Genomic DNA, 19,497 nt, shown 5'->3' with positions numbered 1-19,497 from the left:
TGTTTTGTTTTTTTGTGTGCCGTTTGGATCTTTACCATCAGAATTGGTGTCTGAAGGCCAAGAAAGATGCCAAGCGGATTTATTTTACCAAGTGGATCATCATGGCCTTGCCATATTGGTCCATTTGATTGACCTTTATTATAATTATGAATTTATTTTATTTTTGTTTTTTAAGACGGGACAGACATGACTGGGGGATAGGACAGGGAGAAAGAATGAAAGAAAGAGAGGGAGAGAAAGAAAACCAGAGGGGAGAAGAGACGGTGAGAAGGGGGGAAGAAAAAACAAACAAAACACCTGGATCACCTGTATGGAGAAAAAAAAACAGAAGAGAAAACAAACAAAAAAAGAGCAACATAATAAAAAAACAGCACCATCACAATAAACTAGCTAGCAGTAGATATCAGTAGATACTAAATATTAAACGCTATTGTGCAGCAAGCAAGATAGACAGCGCACAATGTGCTTTGAGGCAGCAGCCAAGAAAGCTGTAGTCCGCGTCTGTGAGTACCCGTGTGTACACCTGTGTGCATACCTGTGTGGATCAGCATGCTTGCATTCCAAAGGTTTCTCCATGTAACGATCTGCTAGGGAGTGTGGGGAGCCACAGCCCCGTCCACCAGGGCATGAAGCAGGCATGTGCTTGCGTTTTGAGATCTCGCTGGTCGTTGTGAATTGCCTGACCTCCCCGTCTCCCTGTGCTCAGGCTCTGGACCCTGGTGAGCCTGACCCCGACCCTTCGCACCACCAATCCCTGCACGTTCCCACACTGCTGTACGTTATTGTGTCACTGTAAATAAATGAGCTGTCTTTCTGAGTCTGCGCCTGAGTGCTGCACATTAACACTGCTAAACACTGTGCAGTGAACACTTTGTGCTAGTGGAATACTCAGAAGGATTTAGACTCATGTAAAGGCTTCTGAATTTAATGTTATTACCATGTTACTGTTGTAATGCTGCTTTATTATCTTTTCTCAGAATCATCACTGGGTTTCTGGCACCAGCAGCACTGAAGGAGGAGGACAGGTGCTCCCTGTAAATGCTGCTAATGCTAACTATAAAGTCAGAATTCAATTGTGAGTCAGCTTCAGGGTCTCGGCATGTTTATCTTCTCTGTGAGGTTGGCATGAAGCCCAGGCTCAGGCTCTGCTTTATGTTCAAGTAAAACAGGTGAATCCAGAAAGGAAGCACAAACTCAGGTAGCAACCACTTCTTTCCTCATGTTTGTCCTTATCATGAGCACAGAGGGAAACTACAAAAGAAGAACACCATCACCCTCAGCCGACATCACCCTCACCGACCGGTGCCCCTCAGGGGTGTGTTCTGAGCCCTCTGCTATACACTCTCTTCACCCATGACTGTATTTCCTCCTGCGCGTCCAATCTCATTGTTAAGTTTGCAGATGACACTACAGTGCTCGGACTTATATCCAACAATGATGAGACAAACTATAGGACAGAGGTGCAACAACTAGAGTCATGGTGCCACGACAATAACTTGGTCTTAAACACCAAAAAGACCAAGGAGATCATTGTAGATTTCCGGAGGAAGGGTCATAACAACCATCTGCCTCTCTTCATTGGCAGTGAGGCGGTGGAGAGGGTGAGCAGTTTTAAATTCTTGGGGGTAACTGTGACCGAGGACCTGTCCTGGGGCAACCATATCACCTCAGTTGCACGGAAGGCCCAACAGCGCCTCTACTACCTGAGGAGACTGCGGAGCGCACACATTCCCAGACCTCTGATGTTGAACTTCTACAACTGTGCCATCAGCAGCGTCCTGACGTATGGATTTCTAGTGTGGTTCCCCAGCTGCACCAAGGCCGATCAGCAAGCACTCCAGCGGGTGGTGAAAGAAGCTGGCAGAATTATTGGAACAAGTCTGCCAGAGATCAGTAATATCTTCCCCACTCGCTGTCTGAGGAGGGTGCACAGTATCCTGCGGGACCAACATCACCCTGCGCGCCACCTTTTCCATCTGCTGCCCTCAGGGAGAAGGTACAGGTCTATACAGGCCAGAACATCCAGACTGGCCAACAGCCTGTATCCACAGGCTGTGAGGCTCCTGAACTCTCTGCCCCCCTCTCACGGACAATAACCATATCCAACTTCTTAATAGCAATGAACTGGTCTGCATTGGTGCATCATATCTTTATTCTCTTCCCCCTCCTGCCCCCCCCTCTTTCTTAAATAGATAACTATCATATCTGATATCATATCTCACAGTACAATAATATTGAATGGGTTGCATTGTTGTATTTTGTCATGTTTCTCAGGTCTTTGTCTGAATTTCTACGAACATTATTGCTAAGGATTGTCTTATTGCATTGGAGTCACACTGGGTTAAATATGTACACTTGGGTTTTAAGGGGTATTTATTATTTTCTTCTTTTTTTTGGGTTGTATGGAAGCCCCAAACGCAATTTCATTGTTCTTGACAATGACAATAAATAAATAAATACTAAATACTAAATACTAAACATCCCAGCTTTCCTGATTGGAGCATCAGCAGCAGCCGCCGGTGTTACTCAACAGTTGAAAGCCTCGGGGTTTCCCAAGGCAGGGAGTGGCATCCCCTCTCCACTGGTGAACACATCAATAATCCCTCAGGCTGACTGACTGGCATGAAAATAAAGCAGGAAGACCTGTGGAGAAGAGGCAATTAGTGTTCACTCTAAGGTGGATGGGTTTAAAAGGTGGCTGAAGGTTCGTGTTGCTCTCCAACGCATCCATGGGGGTATGAGCGAGTGTGAGTCTGACACAGATGCTCTGAGTGCTGAGTTGAAACTCTCTATAAGAATCAGTTCATTTACTGTTTATCTTTATGAACTAATTTGTCATTTTAATGCACTGGTTTCCAGTACACGCATGGAACAATGCCAGCTGTCTTAAAGATAAGTATAAATGTAATTCGTGTAATTCGGCTCAGAGAGCATTTAGGCTGATGTATGAACAAACACTACAACCAGGGGGAACCTGCTGATGTTTCAAATATGCCCTGCAGCAACTCCAAAGCTTTCCTCGTCATGCCGTGTAGGAAAACAATATAAAAACAAGACGTTGTGGTTTCTGTCTTTCACAACAGGTCTAAATACCTAAATGACGATGCAGGTCATGTCAGTGGTTGTGAAAATAACCTGATATGTATCCACAGACAAAGCCCAGGTGCTCTGAGGCACCGAGGCTGTTGGCCTCCTGGTACGTGTCCTTTTTTTCAAGGCAGTTTTTTTATTTGATCATTTTATGTTGTTATTTTAATTTTGGCCCATGGCATGAATTCCCCCTTAGAAGCATTTAATGCCCAACAGTTCAAAGTCACAGGAGTCGGCCCGGCACCTCACTGACTTTCTTTGCCTCCCTCAGGAGCAGCACCTGATCAGATTTCATTAGCACACGGCTGGTTTCATATGTGCTACTGTTATCAAAATAAAACATGCCAGCCGAACATAAGCAGCCATCAGTTTGTAAAAAGAGAAGCTAGTTTGGTTTAAAATGTTCAAGAGAACAAAAAGAATTACTTATTTATACGGCGCCAAATCACAACAACAGTCGCCTCAGGGCGCTTTGTAGTGTAAGGTCGACCCTACATATATATACATATAGAGTGAGTATGGTTTTACTGTCAGCTAGTGAAGGTAAAAGTGCCAGTGCACGTTTTAGGTTTGCTTAACTTTAAAACATTAAAGTCATAAGAAAATGAGCAACAAGCTTTTTACAAACTGAGCTGATTAAATGTCACGATGAAAAATCCTGAATTCTGATCTTTGTTCACTCAACCTTTCCAACTCCAAAGAGCATTTTATAAAAAGTCACACCTGTTCATAGTCTGTCGTTACTTTGGCAACAAAAAGATGTTTCTTTTAAAACATCTGGAGAAACAAGTTTGGACATTTTTCTGCTGAAAAACACAAAACTGGTGTGTTTGAACTGGGATTTGGATACATGCTGGTGTCTGTGGTAGGTAAAGCATAAAGCTCCGTTCTGACTGGGCTCAGCGCCCACGTGGAGCACAACGTTTTAATGCACCAGATAATCTTCAGCGTCATTTTAAAGAAGCCAACATGAACTTTTATCCAAATGATGCTCGTTTCCTGAGTGTCATGCATCACTCTTTCAGTACAGCCATCCAACAAGTGAAAATCAACAGGATCTCCTGGACTTAAACACCAGCACGGCCTTCTCACGCACATGTTCACTGAGACAGCACAGCAGCACCTGACACCCTGGGAGAGAGCACACCTCATCGCTGACTGTGTTGGAGCGTTGCTTTAAATGAGAGCGATGTAGGTCGTTTGCCTTTCATTAGTTTGGGGATCAGTGGACTTTGAGATCAATAAGAATGGGCAGAGTGAGGGAAGTGACACACACAGTCAATATGCATATCATGAATATTAGATGGTGAGAAAACAGAAGGATAATGGATAAAAATGAATCCACCGTGTACAATCGGTTAATCTGACAAATAACAGCTGAAACGAAACAATGACATAAAATGTGTTTGTTGGACGAGCTGAGTGTTTATCCTCTACTTATAGTCTCTTCATGTTTCCCACAAGCTGCCACAGCGTCTTCAACAAATCCACTCCCCTGTCTGCCTTCACGCTGCGTCCGGCCGTGTGACTCATGTTTCTCGTGTTTACGCTGCGGCAGTACATCACCTAGTCGTGATGACGAGGACTTTGCCATAAGCCACAGCAGACCACACTATATCCACCCTGCTGGCACCGCTTCAGTGTTTTCATTCCATATGATAGGAGTCACACCGCATTCCTGTTACAACTTCTCTGTGGCACATAAAAATCTCCTCGGAAAACCGCAGAGCCATGTGTTTTGAATTTTCTCTTTGTTCCCATTTACAGCATCTCGCTCGCTCTCATTTTTCCTTTACTCTCTCACACACAAACGCTGATCGCTGGCTCTCTTTCTGTTGATAGGTCCATTTAGTTCTTGTGAAAGCATTCCATTTATGTGCATTTGAGGTTTATGGTTGTCACTGACAACCGGCTGACAGAGAGTGGCAGCCTCTATCAGCGTTGGGGGTTTCCAAAGGAGCTTACGAGACACAGAGCGGCCATTGATGGGGCGAGCTTTATGGACTCAGAGCCACCCAGAGACAGCAGTGTGTGAGAAACACACCGAGGAGACTTGGAAGCGTCCTCCTTTGGCCCTCACAAGCCTAAATTACAACACTGTGATCATCTGGACTTTGTCAACAAGAAGAATTTGCTCCTCTGTCCACTCTCTCATTGGATTTTCCGTCTACTTTTAGACAGATATATGAGGGGGAGGGTGGCTGTGATGAAACCGTTCCTTAGTTCTTCTTCTGCTCAGTCACTCACATGCACAGCGCTCTCCTGTGTTAAAATCCAGTGTTTCACCCACCTCGACCTTGCTTTACAGTAAAACTACACTCAGTGCTTTTCTTTATTTTAATCCTCTCGGGATAGAAATTGTGTCGCCTTTGCCACAATGAAAGATCTTCAGATTCCACCTTTCATTGAAGGAGACGAGGAGCACAGCACACAGGTGATGATCCTCACACAGTGAATCAGAGCGGCTCTCACACTGTGTGTTTGAGGTTAACAGATAATAAAATAACCGCTCACAGTTACATCTTAAGATTCTTGCACTGTTGTATGTGATAAATGTAATGCAGTAGAAGATACAATGAAATTAAAATGCAAAGTGTCCCAGCATCCCACAGAGCAGTAGTCAGGGTTCTTTGTGTACAGGCACTTGCAGTGCCAAAAATAAATAGACAGACCATGTTGGTGCTAACGTTGGTCATATAGACGCATGAAGGTTTCCGTGTCTGAAACCTAAAGCCAGCTCCGGATCCAGAATGACCCTCTGCCAGGACCTCTGGGAGTGGGTGGGCTCCTCTGTCACTCATCATATTCTGGTCTCAAACCCTCCTGATCTCAAAGCTTCAAGATGACAGCAAAATATCTACTTCACCGTGATGGCGTCTGTGGTTGGTCTCAGCCGCTGCCGTGGAGAAGACTGAAGACTGAATAAATAAAGTCTTTGTAGTGACTTGGAAACAAGTGCAGCCACTGTGTGCTGTTGTTTTCTGATGTTTCATGTTTCATCTGCTTCTTCCTCGCTGTGCTGATCTCCAATATCTGTTCAAATTAACTCCGCCCCCAGCCATGACTTTTTCAAATACCTGCACTTAGTGTCAGTATTGCTACTGGGCAGCATGCCACAGCCCCTCTGTGACCTGTGCAAACTGACGCCACGGCAAAGCCAAAAGTCCCAGACTGAGATACTGGGACATACTACACAACCTTTGCTGCTCTTATAATTACTGCAGGGATTTAATTACCGAACACAAACCTTGGTGTTTAATCTTTTTCTGCATTATGTTCTATTATTCTATTAACAAGCAGACTGATAACAATCTTTTAACTGTAACCAATCAACACTAATCACACAATAACAAGATGACCACGATCGTTCTTGTAGCCACATTTAAAAAATGCTAAACAATATCAGGGTTCATCAGGAAAAGATGAACATCAGCTGCGTTTTGCAAGGTGAACGCAGTATTTTATCTTCAGTTCAGACCGTGTTTAAACCGGATCAGTTCATAACATTTACACCCAGAAATGCATCCTTTGGATGGAGGTTTCATTCAGATACTTCACTGAATGAAGCTACAAAAATAATAATGCAAAACAAATGGGAGAAAATATTAATTATACGTATGATTTCAGTTCTAGTTTGTGTTCTCGTGGTAAATTATTAGTTTTGCTTTCCTAATAAGAGGCAGTTGGACTTTCAAACATTAACCTGGCAGAAGTTTCTAGACAGGCTTGTTCTGATGGACGGACTTTGTAGTGGGATTAGAAAAAAGTCCGTCAGTTCAATTGTTTCTTTAAAAAAATGTGACTATTTTAAAACACAAGTCTATAAATGAATTTGTCTGCTGTATAGAAAGGGTTGCTTTTAGAGTATTGTCGGAAATTTCACCACACACACGCACACACACGCGCACACACACGCACACGCACACACACACACACACACACACACACACACACACACACACACACACACACACACGCACACACACACACTCCTCCCTCTCTGGAAACCTGTTCTAGAGGGAGTGACTTGATCCAGGCGGCGTCCAATTATATGGAAGCAGCACTTATTCCACTTTATTCCAGGCTACAGTTGAGTGGCTTGGAGCCTTCAGAGACACACAGACTTGTAGAATAAAGGCAGAGCAACAGACAGAGAGACGGTACCCATGTGACATGTGCACGGAAAGCTGAAGACAAAGGTAGAAACCACACCGAGTCAGGTTGCGCGGAGAGGAGGCAGAGGATGCTCCCAAACAAACCCACGAGAGGCTTCTTTTTTTCTCTCATCTGGAAATTTACGGCTTCACATGAATGATTCATGAGAGCCTGTTTTGATTTCTAAAGGAGTAAATAGGCTCTGTTTCACTGGCCAACCTGCCAAAACGCGCCAGCAGAGCTGGGATCAGAGCCTGGAGAAAAATCTGAAGTCAATTAATTTGGGGGGAGTTTGATAAGAATTCTGGACCTCGTCTGTCAAGGATCAACTGTTGCTGCAGCCGGAGCGCGAACAGAGACATTCTCCAAGTGTGTCTGGCTTTTTTACTGGATGTTTGACCGTCACTCGGTTGTGCATGCAGCCACACAGCCAGTGTTGTGCAATTAACATGGAAGAGAGACTGATACTGCTTTTGATGCCTTGGATACACCTTCATCTGTCCTGATGTGATGCCACATTGTTGCGCTGAGGAGAATGATAATATGCCACACAGCTGCTGATAATCCCTGTGTGTGAAACTGTACAAATACATCTTTTTACCCCCGTTTGGACAGTTTGGGCATTTTCACTCACTGTCACGTCAACACTGACACGCGTTTTGTTACTGTGACCTTGCCCGGTTTTGACATCTATTCAGCGGGAGATCATGCTGATGATGATGGAGAACAGCGGCGTGGATGTGCATCAGGTTGACATCGATTCGGAATTTGAGCCTCACGCTCGGCCGCCGTCGTGCACCTGGCCGCTGCCGTGTCCGGAAGACTTCCCCGGGGGAGAGGAGGCGAGCCGAGGTCTGGCCCTGGCGGCAGTCAAAGTGGAGCAGTACAACGTGCCGGCGTGCCGGGGCGAGAGGAAAGGCGGCGCGCCGGCCGAGATCAAGCATCCGGCCGGCGCCCCGGCTCCGGTCGTGGCCGCTCCCGCCTGCATGTCCGGGGCTGCCCTCGACGTGGCCGGCCAGCTACGCAAAGCCAAGTCCTCCCGACGGAACGCGTGGGGAAACCTGTCGTATGCAGATCTCATCACCCGTGCCATCGAGAGCACCCCGGAGAAGAGGCTCACCCTGTCCCAGATATACGACTGGATGGTTCGCTTTGTTCCTTATTTTAAGGATAAAGGCGACAGCAACAGTTCAGCCGGGTGGAAGGTAGGCCACATGAAAGAATGTTCTGACACCACACAGCAAAGGTTTGAGTGCAATACTAGCCTACACTATGTTTAGCCTCAAGCTGTGTCTGCAGCACACCCCCTTTCCTGCATATCTCAAAGCCACATAATTGACCCTGGTTCCAGCAATTTATGTCAGTGGCGTGTCCTCGTGTCACTCCACAGTACAGTGTGTGAGCAGGGGCAATGAGCGTGGCTGGATAAGGGTTCACTGGGTTCATTGCATTCAGGAATTCCACCGTGTGCAAACAGGAGAAGCCACACGGAGCCCAAACTCCCCTCTTCACGGTTCCTCCCGGGTAGGCGAGCCGTGACGCATTTGCGCTCGTAAGCTTGTATTTCCCCGCGGTCACATCGGGGACATAGTGAGCCTCCTGTCCGATTTCTGTCACCTATGCCGTCGGTTGCGTGACGGGGATAAACCCTTTGGAGCCACCCCGCCCCCTACTATCCATTGCGCGCACGCCGAGTTACGCACAGGCTGTGGGAAAGCATGGCACAAGGAGAGAGGCTTAAAGGGTAACAGTGGGTGTCACAGCAAACAGATGTAACTACAGATTATCATTCAAATTAATACGAGGGTAATCTCATAGACTGCTAGCTGTAATCTACTTAAGGTTATCACCTATTCTGTGTTAGGATTACTAGTCTTTTGTTTCCACGCCTCACATGTGGGTTTTTCCTTCGTAGCTACTGTTTGACACCGTTCTCGTTTACAAACCAACAGGAGACTGTCAATAAAGCATCAAAGTGGGCTTCAAGTTACATTAAACACAAAAGTAACGGAACTGCATTTTATCGTAAATAACAAGAACATTTGCATCATTAGAGACCTGATTTGCTCTGTCTCCACTTGTGTTTTATGGTCTCAGTGGGAGTTCCCTCAGTGGGATGCAAGGGTCAGTGCTGCAATTAATGAGCGTTTTAAAAAGTGAAACACACTGTTAACTGTAACAGAACACGGACGAGGCCTCAGGTTCTCCCATCTTTACTCAGGTTCACAGGCGCCGTGAAAACACACAATGTATTTATTAAACATGATGACAGTCTCCACAGAAAGAGTGGGGACTCGCAGTAGACATACAGATATAGCGAGAGCAGAAGTTTATTTTTTAAATCAAAGAGTTCATAATTAAAGCTACAGAGGATGAGACGCACAGACTTTCTTCTGTCATCGTTAAGGCTCTAACTGAAAACTCTCTACGGTGTACACGCTGACTTTATGGATACAAAATTCTGATGACATCACTATGACATCATCAGAATGATTTCTTTATAAACTTTAAAGCCCTCTCAGAGCTGCATTAATAATATACAACTGAAAAAATTATCCCCATAACAGTCAATTGACAGTCTTGTTTGTAACAGGTGGAGGAGAAATGTGGATGCTTTTTAAAGCCGCGGTTTGTTGCCATGGTGTTTTTGCTTTAGTGGGTCACCCAGAGGATACTGTATCAGGCATGCAGAAGAAGAGGAAACAGGGTCATAGTGGGATTAATCTGTGTGTGACATTTTATCCTATTCTTACAATGTTTTTGTGAGCGTCTTTCTTCTTATTTGACTAACTTTTTCCTTCAAGCTTCAACTCTATACCAGCTGAAAACTGAACATAACCGAGTTGCAGATTAATCCACGTAAAAATGTGAAAGAACAACAACAAAGAAACGTAAACCAATGATAAACAAGACTGGATATGACAGGGTTTAATTCCCTGAGTCTTGTTTTTGTTGCTGACTGGGGGATGCTCAGCGTGATCCCTGGTTGACCTCCACTGAAGCTTTGTTTGGAGGTTTTGATTGGCCGGTGTGGCAAGATAGGTGATTGGTGCAGAGACGGACTCCAAGTCCTGCGTGAAAACAACAACTTGATTCAATCACAATAAGTCTCATCAACAAAAGAGAGTAAGAGAGAGACGTGCACACTGCTTCAATGAAATTTCTAACGCAGTGTGTTTATAGGTATATAATACCTAAAAACGTACGCAGGCACTGACATTTCAGTAGAATATGTGTACACCCTCACACTGAGGGGTTGGGGCTTGTGAGTACATGACTGGCTGGATGAATGGGACGAGTGGGAAGGAAATAAGATCCAATCAAAGTCTTGCTGCTAAAAGAAGTCTTTAAGAGCTGTTGTGTAATCGCGTCTGAGAGCTGCTGCTCAGCCCTGCCACTGGGCTGTGTCTCCATATCTAGGCCAGCAGCTTCCCGTGCACCCTTCAGACAAACACTGTTGAGGTGTCACTCACTCGTTTAAGTGTGAAGTGGTAAGGCCACAGCAGCCAATCAGATGCTTTCACACACTGCTTGTCTCCAATGATACGTATGTGGATTTCTTTGATTGTTGTCTCACACACACACACACACACACACACACACACACACACACACACACTGCTGACTATGTATGGATTTCTCTGACTGTGGCTCAGTAATCGTGGTCAAGTGTTTCAGCCATGTTTGTTATTGGCTCTGAGGTGGGAGGCTGTGTTTGGCTGTATGAAGTGAGTTCAGTTCTGTGGGTGGTTTCGGTGCTGCTGGTGGTGACGGGGGAGGGGGGTGCGTTCTCTCTGTCTCACTCACACACACACACACACACACACACACACACACACACACACACACACACACACACACACTGTTATGTTCATTTCACAAGTGGCTCTGCGTGGGAATGGATGTGCTGAGCTGTGGCCTGTCTGCAGGCTGTACTGCACACAGATTGGGCAGCAGGCAGGCAGGTAGGCAGCAACGATCTGACTCTACCTGAAGGCTTTACGAAGAAGCATGTTAGAGGTTCATTGTGGGTGTATGCCTGTGGTAATCAGACTGCGATAAAATGACATGAACACAAGACAAGCAGCAACTTAATATGTATTAATTTTTGTTTTCTGTCTCTCATGAGAGACTATAGTGTTTCTTTCCGTTGGTATATTCAGCACCAGAACGACTGTAGAGTTTCATTAGTGAACTCAGCTTAGGGGAGGCATATTTTCCCAGCAATCTACACATGAACGCAGATCAAATACGTGTTTAGAACTGATCTGAACCTGATGAGACACATTTTAAAAATCCTCACAAAGTTTCACCAAAGCCAAGCAGGTTTCACAGAATAACTAGTACTAGGACTAGCTATTTGAAATGGGATGCAGTTATATTTATGCTTTTCATGTTAGAACAAGCTCCAGGTCTTCTGAATTTGGAGTGGCTCTGCTAAACACCTGACGTGATGTAGGGGAAGCATCAGGTTTGTTTACTATACCAGCGTGGTTGAGCACAGGTTGTGTTTCCAGTGTTATGGTCGGGTAAAACAGTACGATGCCGAGGACAGTAACTAATATGTAAATATTACATATATATTACAGCACAATTTGGATTCTGTTTCAGTTTAAGCTCCTCAGTTCGTATCTTTCAGCCTTTGATGAAAATTGGAGATAATGTACTGGAATTTCAGGAGCAGGGCCACGCCTCCAAACACGCTCCTTCCGGGCCTCATCTGTATACGCTCCCCCAGTTCTGCGAGCTGTTCATTCTCGTTTACGTGCCCCTCCCTCTCTCCTTGTTTTCAATTCTTTAACTTCTTCACTTCTATTTAGTACACGGGGATCTGCCAGGCCCGGCAGCCGTCGCCAGTCCCCTTCGAGGCCTTCCCCAAACCGCAGCTCAATTCATGTCCAAGCTTCACCTTTACCTACTAAAACGCTATCAAACTTAAAATGAGGACATGGGCCCAGCTAGTGAATATGAAGATATAGGTATCTTAGATTTTTGTCACTGGGGACAATTGTAAAGGTGGAGTCGTATCGTTTGGCTCTTTTTATTTACATATGAACAGAATATATTTTTTAGAGAACAAATTCCAACCCATGCCGTCAACACCAAAGCAAAATCTTTTCAGTAAAATGAACACAGTGTTTGATAAAATGAGGCAAACCTGGGTTGCTTTAGACTGTACAGGTGTAACTAATAAAGTAGCTCACGATCGTGTCATCCGTCCATATGCAGCATCCTGTCTGAAAGCACGTAGACACGAGGATCATTAGGCAAGGAGGAATTTTACAGCTTATTCCAGTGACCTTCCAGTAACACAGATTAAACTGAAAAACTTTAACACGGTGACTTATGAGAGAACTCACAACAAAAGTATTGATAATGATGTTTTAACTCCTGCAGAGAAGAAAAGAAAGCAAATTACATCCATTGAATCTTTCCTCTGGGCTGCATTTTCACCTGCTGGAAATCAGTTTTAATCCAAAATGATGTCCGCATTAAAACAGTCAAACTGACTTTAGATTAGCTTATCTTCTGTGTCCCTGATTACAGAGAGCAAAACTGAATCTTTATTGCTAATCTGGATCATAAAGCACTTGCTGTATTACTGCCCGGGCTGAGGAACGTCACCGTGTTCTGCTGAGAATCCACTTGTGGGTGATAGAGAAGGACAACAAGGTGATGAGATGAGAAAGAGAAAGCAGAAAAGAGAGAAGAACAAGTATTATTTGTCTTGCCAATAAAGCCTTTTTTGAACTGGATTCCATATTGAGTGGGAGAGGAAGAGAGAGGTGGAAAGAGAAGAGATAGAGCGAGTGCGTGAGTGGTGCTGATGGCCCCTGCTGCTGAGCACATTGATAGCAGCCTTAATGCCTGTGATGCTCCAGTGCCAGCCCAGACAGAGGGGAATTGGTTGGAGATGGTGAAACAAGCTTAGAGGGTTCCCCGTGCCAGCCTGCCTGGCGCTAGCTCAACAGAAAGCCCTCTGCACCACTACACAGTTATTGTTATTATCACAAAGGCATAGCAGAAGGAGAGGCAGCTCTGGAGTTGGCAGGCCTGGGGCTGGGTTAACTGGGGGCGTGGAACGAGAAGAGGAATTTGGAAGGCGAGGGGGGTTGGTGGTTGAGTCTGAGACTGTGGTAAACTCATCTGATCAGTCTTGTGAATGGAGAGAAAACAGTTGGGAAGAGCTGGTGAGGGCCTGAATGGGAAGGAGGCTGATTTTGGTCCAAAGGGATCAGTTGCCTTGTCAGTTTCTACAAAAGGCATCTGAGTAGATATCGCTTCAATCTGGAGAAGGACTGGGATGTAAACAAGGGATGCACCAGCAGTGGAGGCGGGGTGTTCACTGCCTAAATGAGTCATAGTGGTTGGAATAGCACATAATATTCTTGCTCTCAGCCCTCACACTTCAATCAGCTGGAATAAATTGTTAAGGAACTGTCTTCAGACAGAAATTCCAGAGAGAAAACAGAGTCCAGACACAGAACAGTCAGTGAGGCAGGCGGATCTTGGGAATCGTGCCTGGTGGTGTCGTAAAATGCCGACCCAGTACACATTCCCTGTGTTGTCTACCAGACCTTCAAAATGTTCCAGTTTCTGGCTCAGATGATGAGCAGAGGCCTCGCCAGACAACAGTCCGATAACAGCAGCGTGTAAAGTCGGGGCGTTACTAACAATACCTTAGAAGATTTCCCCAAGAGATTTTACTCACTTTAGCTACTTTCATCAATGCTGCTGCATTTTTGAAATGTGGTTATATATCATCATCTGCTGCTGCAGGCAGCCATTGTTTTCAGTTCACGTGTTGTTACGATTGTTCTGACCTTTTTCACCTTCCTGCTGGTTTCCGTTGGTTTAATGATACGAGACTCAGTCATATAACTTACACATGTGCCTCATGCAAAGCTTCTCTTGCATGATAGCAGTAAGGTTTAGCTTTGTAAAGCCATTTGTTCCACTTGTTATCAAGTCTTGATGACACAGTTAATGCAGGACAGACATTTCAGGTCATCCCATAATTAAAATACATAAAATAACAATAATAATGATGATGGTGACTTGAGTCAATAAAAAAGTTTCATTAACACATCTTCATTTAAATAGATGTAAATGTACCCTGAGTGTTGCTAAGGAAAGTGAGTCCAGTGAAGATCATTCATCTTCACATTTATAATGTCTAGCACTCCAGACAGCCATTAATGTCTATGTATTATCATAAGGACAGCAGCCGTCTGGCTTGATGACCCAATACAAACATGGGTGCTTGGAAAATAAAGCACTGGTTTTTCAATAGCAGAGCAATGGCTGCCTGGGTGGCAGGAAAATCAGAGGAAAATTAAGAACAGGAAAGTGTTTAACTGTTAACTGTTACTCTTTAACTGTTACTCTTTAACTGTTACTCTTTAACTGTTACTCTTTAAATGTTGCTCTTTAAATGTTGCTCTTTAACTGTTACTCTTTAACTGTTACTCTTTAACTGTTACTCTTTAACTGTTACTCTTTAAATGTTGCTCTTTAAATGTTGCTCTTTAACTGTTACTCTTTAACTGTTACTCTTAAACTGTTACTCTTTAACTGTTACTCTTTAACTGTTACTCTTTAACTGTTACTCTTTAACTGTTACTCTTTAAATGTTGCTCTTTAAATGTTGCTCTTTAACTGTTGCTCTTTAACTGTTACTCTTTAACTGTTACTCTTTAACTGTTACTCTTTAACTGTTGCTCTTTAACTGTTACTCTTTAACTGTTACTCTTTAACTGTTACTCTTTAACTGTTACTCTTTAAATGTTGCTCTTTAAATGTTGCTCTTTAACTGTTGCTCTTTAACTGTTACTCTTTAACTGTTACTCTTTAACTGTTACTCTTTAACTGTTGCTCTTTAACTGTTACTCTTTAAATGTTACTCTTTAAATTTACTCTTTAACTGTTACTCTTTAACTGTTACTCTTTAACTGTTGCTCTTTAACTGTTGCTCTTTAAATTTACTCTTTAACTGTTGCTCTTTAAATTTACTCTTTAAATGTTACTCCTCCTGCATGAATCAAATGTTCAGATACAGAAGGAGATCTGGAGCTGGATCAGTTTGTGACATTTTCTTGCAAACATCGAGACAATGTGCCTGATTTACTAACACATGTGTGGGGGAAAAAAAATAGTTCCCACGTAGAATCACTGTCAGATTTATCAGATGCTGAATAATTTTGTTCTTTTGCAGTTGATGATAATTTAAGAGAGAAGGCTACACCAACTACACTAAAGCAAAAACACTGAAAATATCACACTGGAGAAACTTAAATAACAGTGTTGGAGGTCCACGGAGGAAACCAGGAGAGGGGCCACTTTCCAAAATATTTGATTGATCATTTTAAATAAAAAAAATAAAAAATCACCATGGCTAAAGGAAAAAAAAAAATCTGAATCACAGTATGAAAAATGACAAAGAGACTACAAGAAAAGAAGAAAACAAAGAAACCCTCCTCATCCTCCAGCATCTGTGGGACAGTGGAGACAACACGCAGGACTTTTAATAAAAGATCAAATAATTCAAGATAACACAAGAAATAGTGGAATATATTTAGTATTAAATATAGTATTTGTTTTTATATTTTTACATGTTATTTAATCGTTTTTAAATTGTTTTAGGTTCTGATTCCAGGCACGTGTCTCACGATGCTTAGACAGCTGTAAACAATCAGCACAAAGCAATAATAAGTATAATTAGTAGTAGTAATATTCATATTAAAGATGTATTTCAATTTTCAGCCAGGGCTTCATTTGGTCATCAGGACTTCAAATTTTTGGAATTTCTAATTTTCATACAAATCAATTAAGGTAAGAAAATGTTGGCAAACCGCTGATGTGTGATCCATACACAGATCTGTGTATATGCACTGCGACCAATGTTCCTCCGTTTATTACAAAATGACATTTTTCTTTTTTGAAATGTGACATGAAGAGCTCTGTATTAAGACGCTAAAACACCCACAGCTGTATGAAAACGGCAGGAAATTTCCAGCCAGTCTGTGAATTATCCCATAATGACGTTAAAAACTAAAACCAGTTTTAGGTTTACCATCATAGCGAAACATAATACAGGGTGCTAGTGTGCAGTCAGTCCATCAGTTCACAGCAGCATCAAACTGATTACGATCCCACTGGAATCACCGAGAAAACGTTCTAATGTAATCATGCATCTGAAATTGAACTAAATTTTAATGTGATTAATGAGAGAGTTGCCTCATAAAGTATTCACCCCAACTTTCTGCATATTGTACTCATTATACTATGCATCAATTTTAATAAATCATTATGCACTCAGTTTATAAGAGCTTTTGATGCCTCATAATGCCTTATGAGGACCACTCCAAGTAATGTGTTGCCCTTATTTTCTTTGCAAATGGGATTAGTTTGGAGTTCCTGCACATGCCGAAATGGATTTAATAGAGGTTTGTATGGATCTGAAGATTCTGTGTGTGTACATGTGTGCATCTGCTGTTGTTGTGGTGTGGCTGGGGCTGATGGGAGTCCAGGTCCAGGGGGTACAGCTCTAGTTAATAATTCAGATGAGGCTCATTATCAAGGCAGCACAGATCTCTCTCTGATTCCACCTTAATTGCAGGCAGGATGTGCCTCTCAGACACTCTCAAAGTCACTCCCCCTCCTGTCTGCAGTACCACACACAGATGCACGCACGCCGACAGACCTCCACTGGTTCTCTTCCAGACCTCCCAGTTGCAGCAGGTCTCCTCAGTGGGATCAGACCTGGATTTCTGCATAATCACATGAACGTACATTTGGAGATGAGCAGATAAGTTGTGCTCTCGCCTTTGTTCTGTCACAGAGCATCGACTCAGAGACCGGTCGTGCGCTCCTGTTATGAGTCAGTTACATTTTTAATCAGATCTTCGTGAAGGCTTTCTCCTGTTCGAGGGCTTGGCAAACTGAGATTGATGGGAGGTAATCAGTCGGGGGACAGCGGGCTTGTGATTAATGCTTCTGGAGAGTGGAGCTCTCAGCACCACACTGGAGAACTTGGATCACAGCGTCTCCACCACAAATTTCCAGAAGCGCTGAAGAATTTCTGTTCTACCTGCATGTCAGCCCAGTCCCACAGAGCACATTTGGACTGGTTCTTATATACTGTACCTCAGAGTGCCTCGTTCACCCATACAAGTGCTTTCTATCTACATTCATACATCAATGGATGCAACCGAGAGCAACTTGGGGTCAATATCTTGCCCAATGATATTTGGCATGTAGACCAGAGCAGCTGGGGATCCAACCAGCAACCTTCCCATTAGTAGATGGCCTGCTACAGCCACAGTGAGAAGTTGGGTATTGGGTTAGGGCAGGGGTGTGTCCTGCAGCACACCAGCCCTCAAGGCCTGGAGTTGGACACCCCTGGGTTAGGGTAAGAGAATATGTATGTGTAGATCCCAGGTGGATGACAATTTCCCAACATATGTATTTGTGACTGTTTCTCATTTAACTATTGTCATAGATTTCTCCTTTCCCTAACTGCACAAAGAAAGGAGGGAAAAACCTTTTCCCACATGTAAACTGAGTATCTTGTATGGACCGGGCAGCAGAAGGCCCTTGTCTTGGCTTCTGTAACTGAACCTGGAGCATGACGGCACTGCGCCCGTTTGCTGGCGTGGAAGGAGCAAGCCAGGAGGACTTATGGGAAATCAGAAAACTACCAATTCAAAAATGGCTGAAAATTCAACAAGTTATAATAATTACATTTAGGACAGAGCTCCCAGGTCTGAAACATAGCTGCACTGAAACACAACATTTTATGTAGATGTTCTGAAAACAAGCTAAAAAACCAAAATCCGCACTCATTACCTGTTTATCGTTGGACACAGAAACTAAAGACTGGCCTTTAAATTCAAAAATGTAGCGCAACATATGCCCTTCTTAATAGGTGTACTGACAGAAATTGGCTAAAACGCAGGCTGAATTAGAGAACATATGCTGTGTGAAAATACTGAAATTATTGCAGTGACTTTTATAAAAGCTTGCAATAGTTAGCAGAATTATGAGTTTAAACATGCCTACTATCTTCCTAAAGAACTGCACTCACTATTAGTTCGGAAGGTTTCTGGTTCGAGCCCCGGCTCGGACAGTCTCGGTCGTTGTGTCCTTGGGCAAGACACTTCACCCCCGTTGCCTACTGGTGGTGGTCAGAGGGCCCGGTGGCGCCAGTGTCCGGCAGCCTCGCCTCTGTCAGTGCGCCCCAGGGTGGCTGTGGCTATAATGTAGCTGCCATCATGTGTGTGTGAATGTGTGGATGACTGGTTGTGTAAAGCGCTGTTATTAATGCAACTCAAATCCAGAACATTTGCTGAGTGCGGCGTCTTTTTGTCGTTGTTGACTAAACCAGAAGAAGTCGTTTCCCACACGTGTTTCATGTTTTTAAAGTAGGGACAAACTGGCAGTGCAGCTTTTCAGGCTGGAGAAACTGGTGAACTGATCAAACCAAGTCCCCCATCAAACCCATCAGAGGTGAACAACCATTGGCTGTGAGTCATTTCTGGACTTGGTTGGAAAAGAATTCCAAAATGAAAGTCGTGCCGTCATCGGAGTAGTTCCCTACTACTACATACTTCTTGAATGTTGCATGAATGCCATTTTAGACTTTTGAACAAGACGTGATAGAGCTGAAAATAGTAACAATTTTGAAATCATTAAGGATCATCAGAGCCATTTGTAACCATCCTCAGGTGTTGAAGGCTGTTTAGTTCAAAGATATATATTTAACTCTGACCTAAAGTAGGTGAGAGACCAGTAGGGCAATTCATCCAGCCATGTTTCTATCATGATTAAATAAAAGACTATAAGATAAATACTATTGTTTAAAAAAAAAAATCTAAACTGCTTTGTTCAGAAAACCTAAAAAAGTCTCTCCAAAATGCCACGGCCGATGGTGTAACGTGGTCTCTGCACTGTAGGAACTCGGTTTAGGAAGAAGAAACACATTTGTACTGACGGATGATGAAAAGTCTGACATTTGTGAGGCAGATTCACGCCTGCCATAGTTACAGAACAGCAGAGTAAAAAGCTCCACTCTGTCATTTTACTGTACTATCACTCACCCGTGATAATTATTGTTCTCAGTGTAGTTTAGTCACAGCGAGGTGATGTTCACCATCAATCAACTCACTTTCATTTGCAGGCAATTGAATCCATTTTCATTAAAGATGTCTGTTATTGCACTTTGATCATAGCTGATAAAAGCCTGTTGAAAAT

At 43.5% G+C, this 19,497-nt stretch overlaps 1 protein-coding gene across 1 annotated transcript in view; it reads left to right on the top strand.

Annotated features, from left to right (window-relative positions):
• The first annotated feature begins 7,192 nt into the window (after window positions 1–7,192).
• Window positions 7,193–19,497, top strand: part of foxo6b (forkhead box O6 b) — a 46,888-nt gene continuing 34,583 nt past the window's right edge. Inside the window, exon 1 of the mRNA XM_080863555.1 lies at window positions 7,193–8,450. Coding sequence (XP_080719681.1) covers window positions 7,953–8,450 — 498 coding nt within the window. The 5' untranslated portion in view covers window positions 7,193–7,952. The remainder of the gene's footprint in view (window positions 8,451–19,497) is intronic.

This window comes from Rhamphochromis sp. 'chilingali' (assembly GCF_963969265.1).
Source record: "Rhamphochromis sp. 'chilingali' genome assembly, chromosome: 17".
NCBI classification, from domain to species: Eukaryota; Metazoa; Chordata; class Actinopteri; order Cichliformes; family Cichlidae; genus Rhamphochromis; species Rhamphochromis sp. 'chilingali'.
The sequence above is the reverse complement of the archived record's forward strand: the minus strand, read 5'-3'. Positions and strand labels throughout refer to the sequence as shown.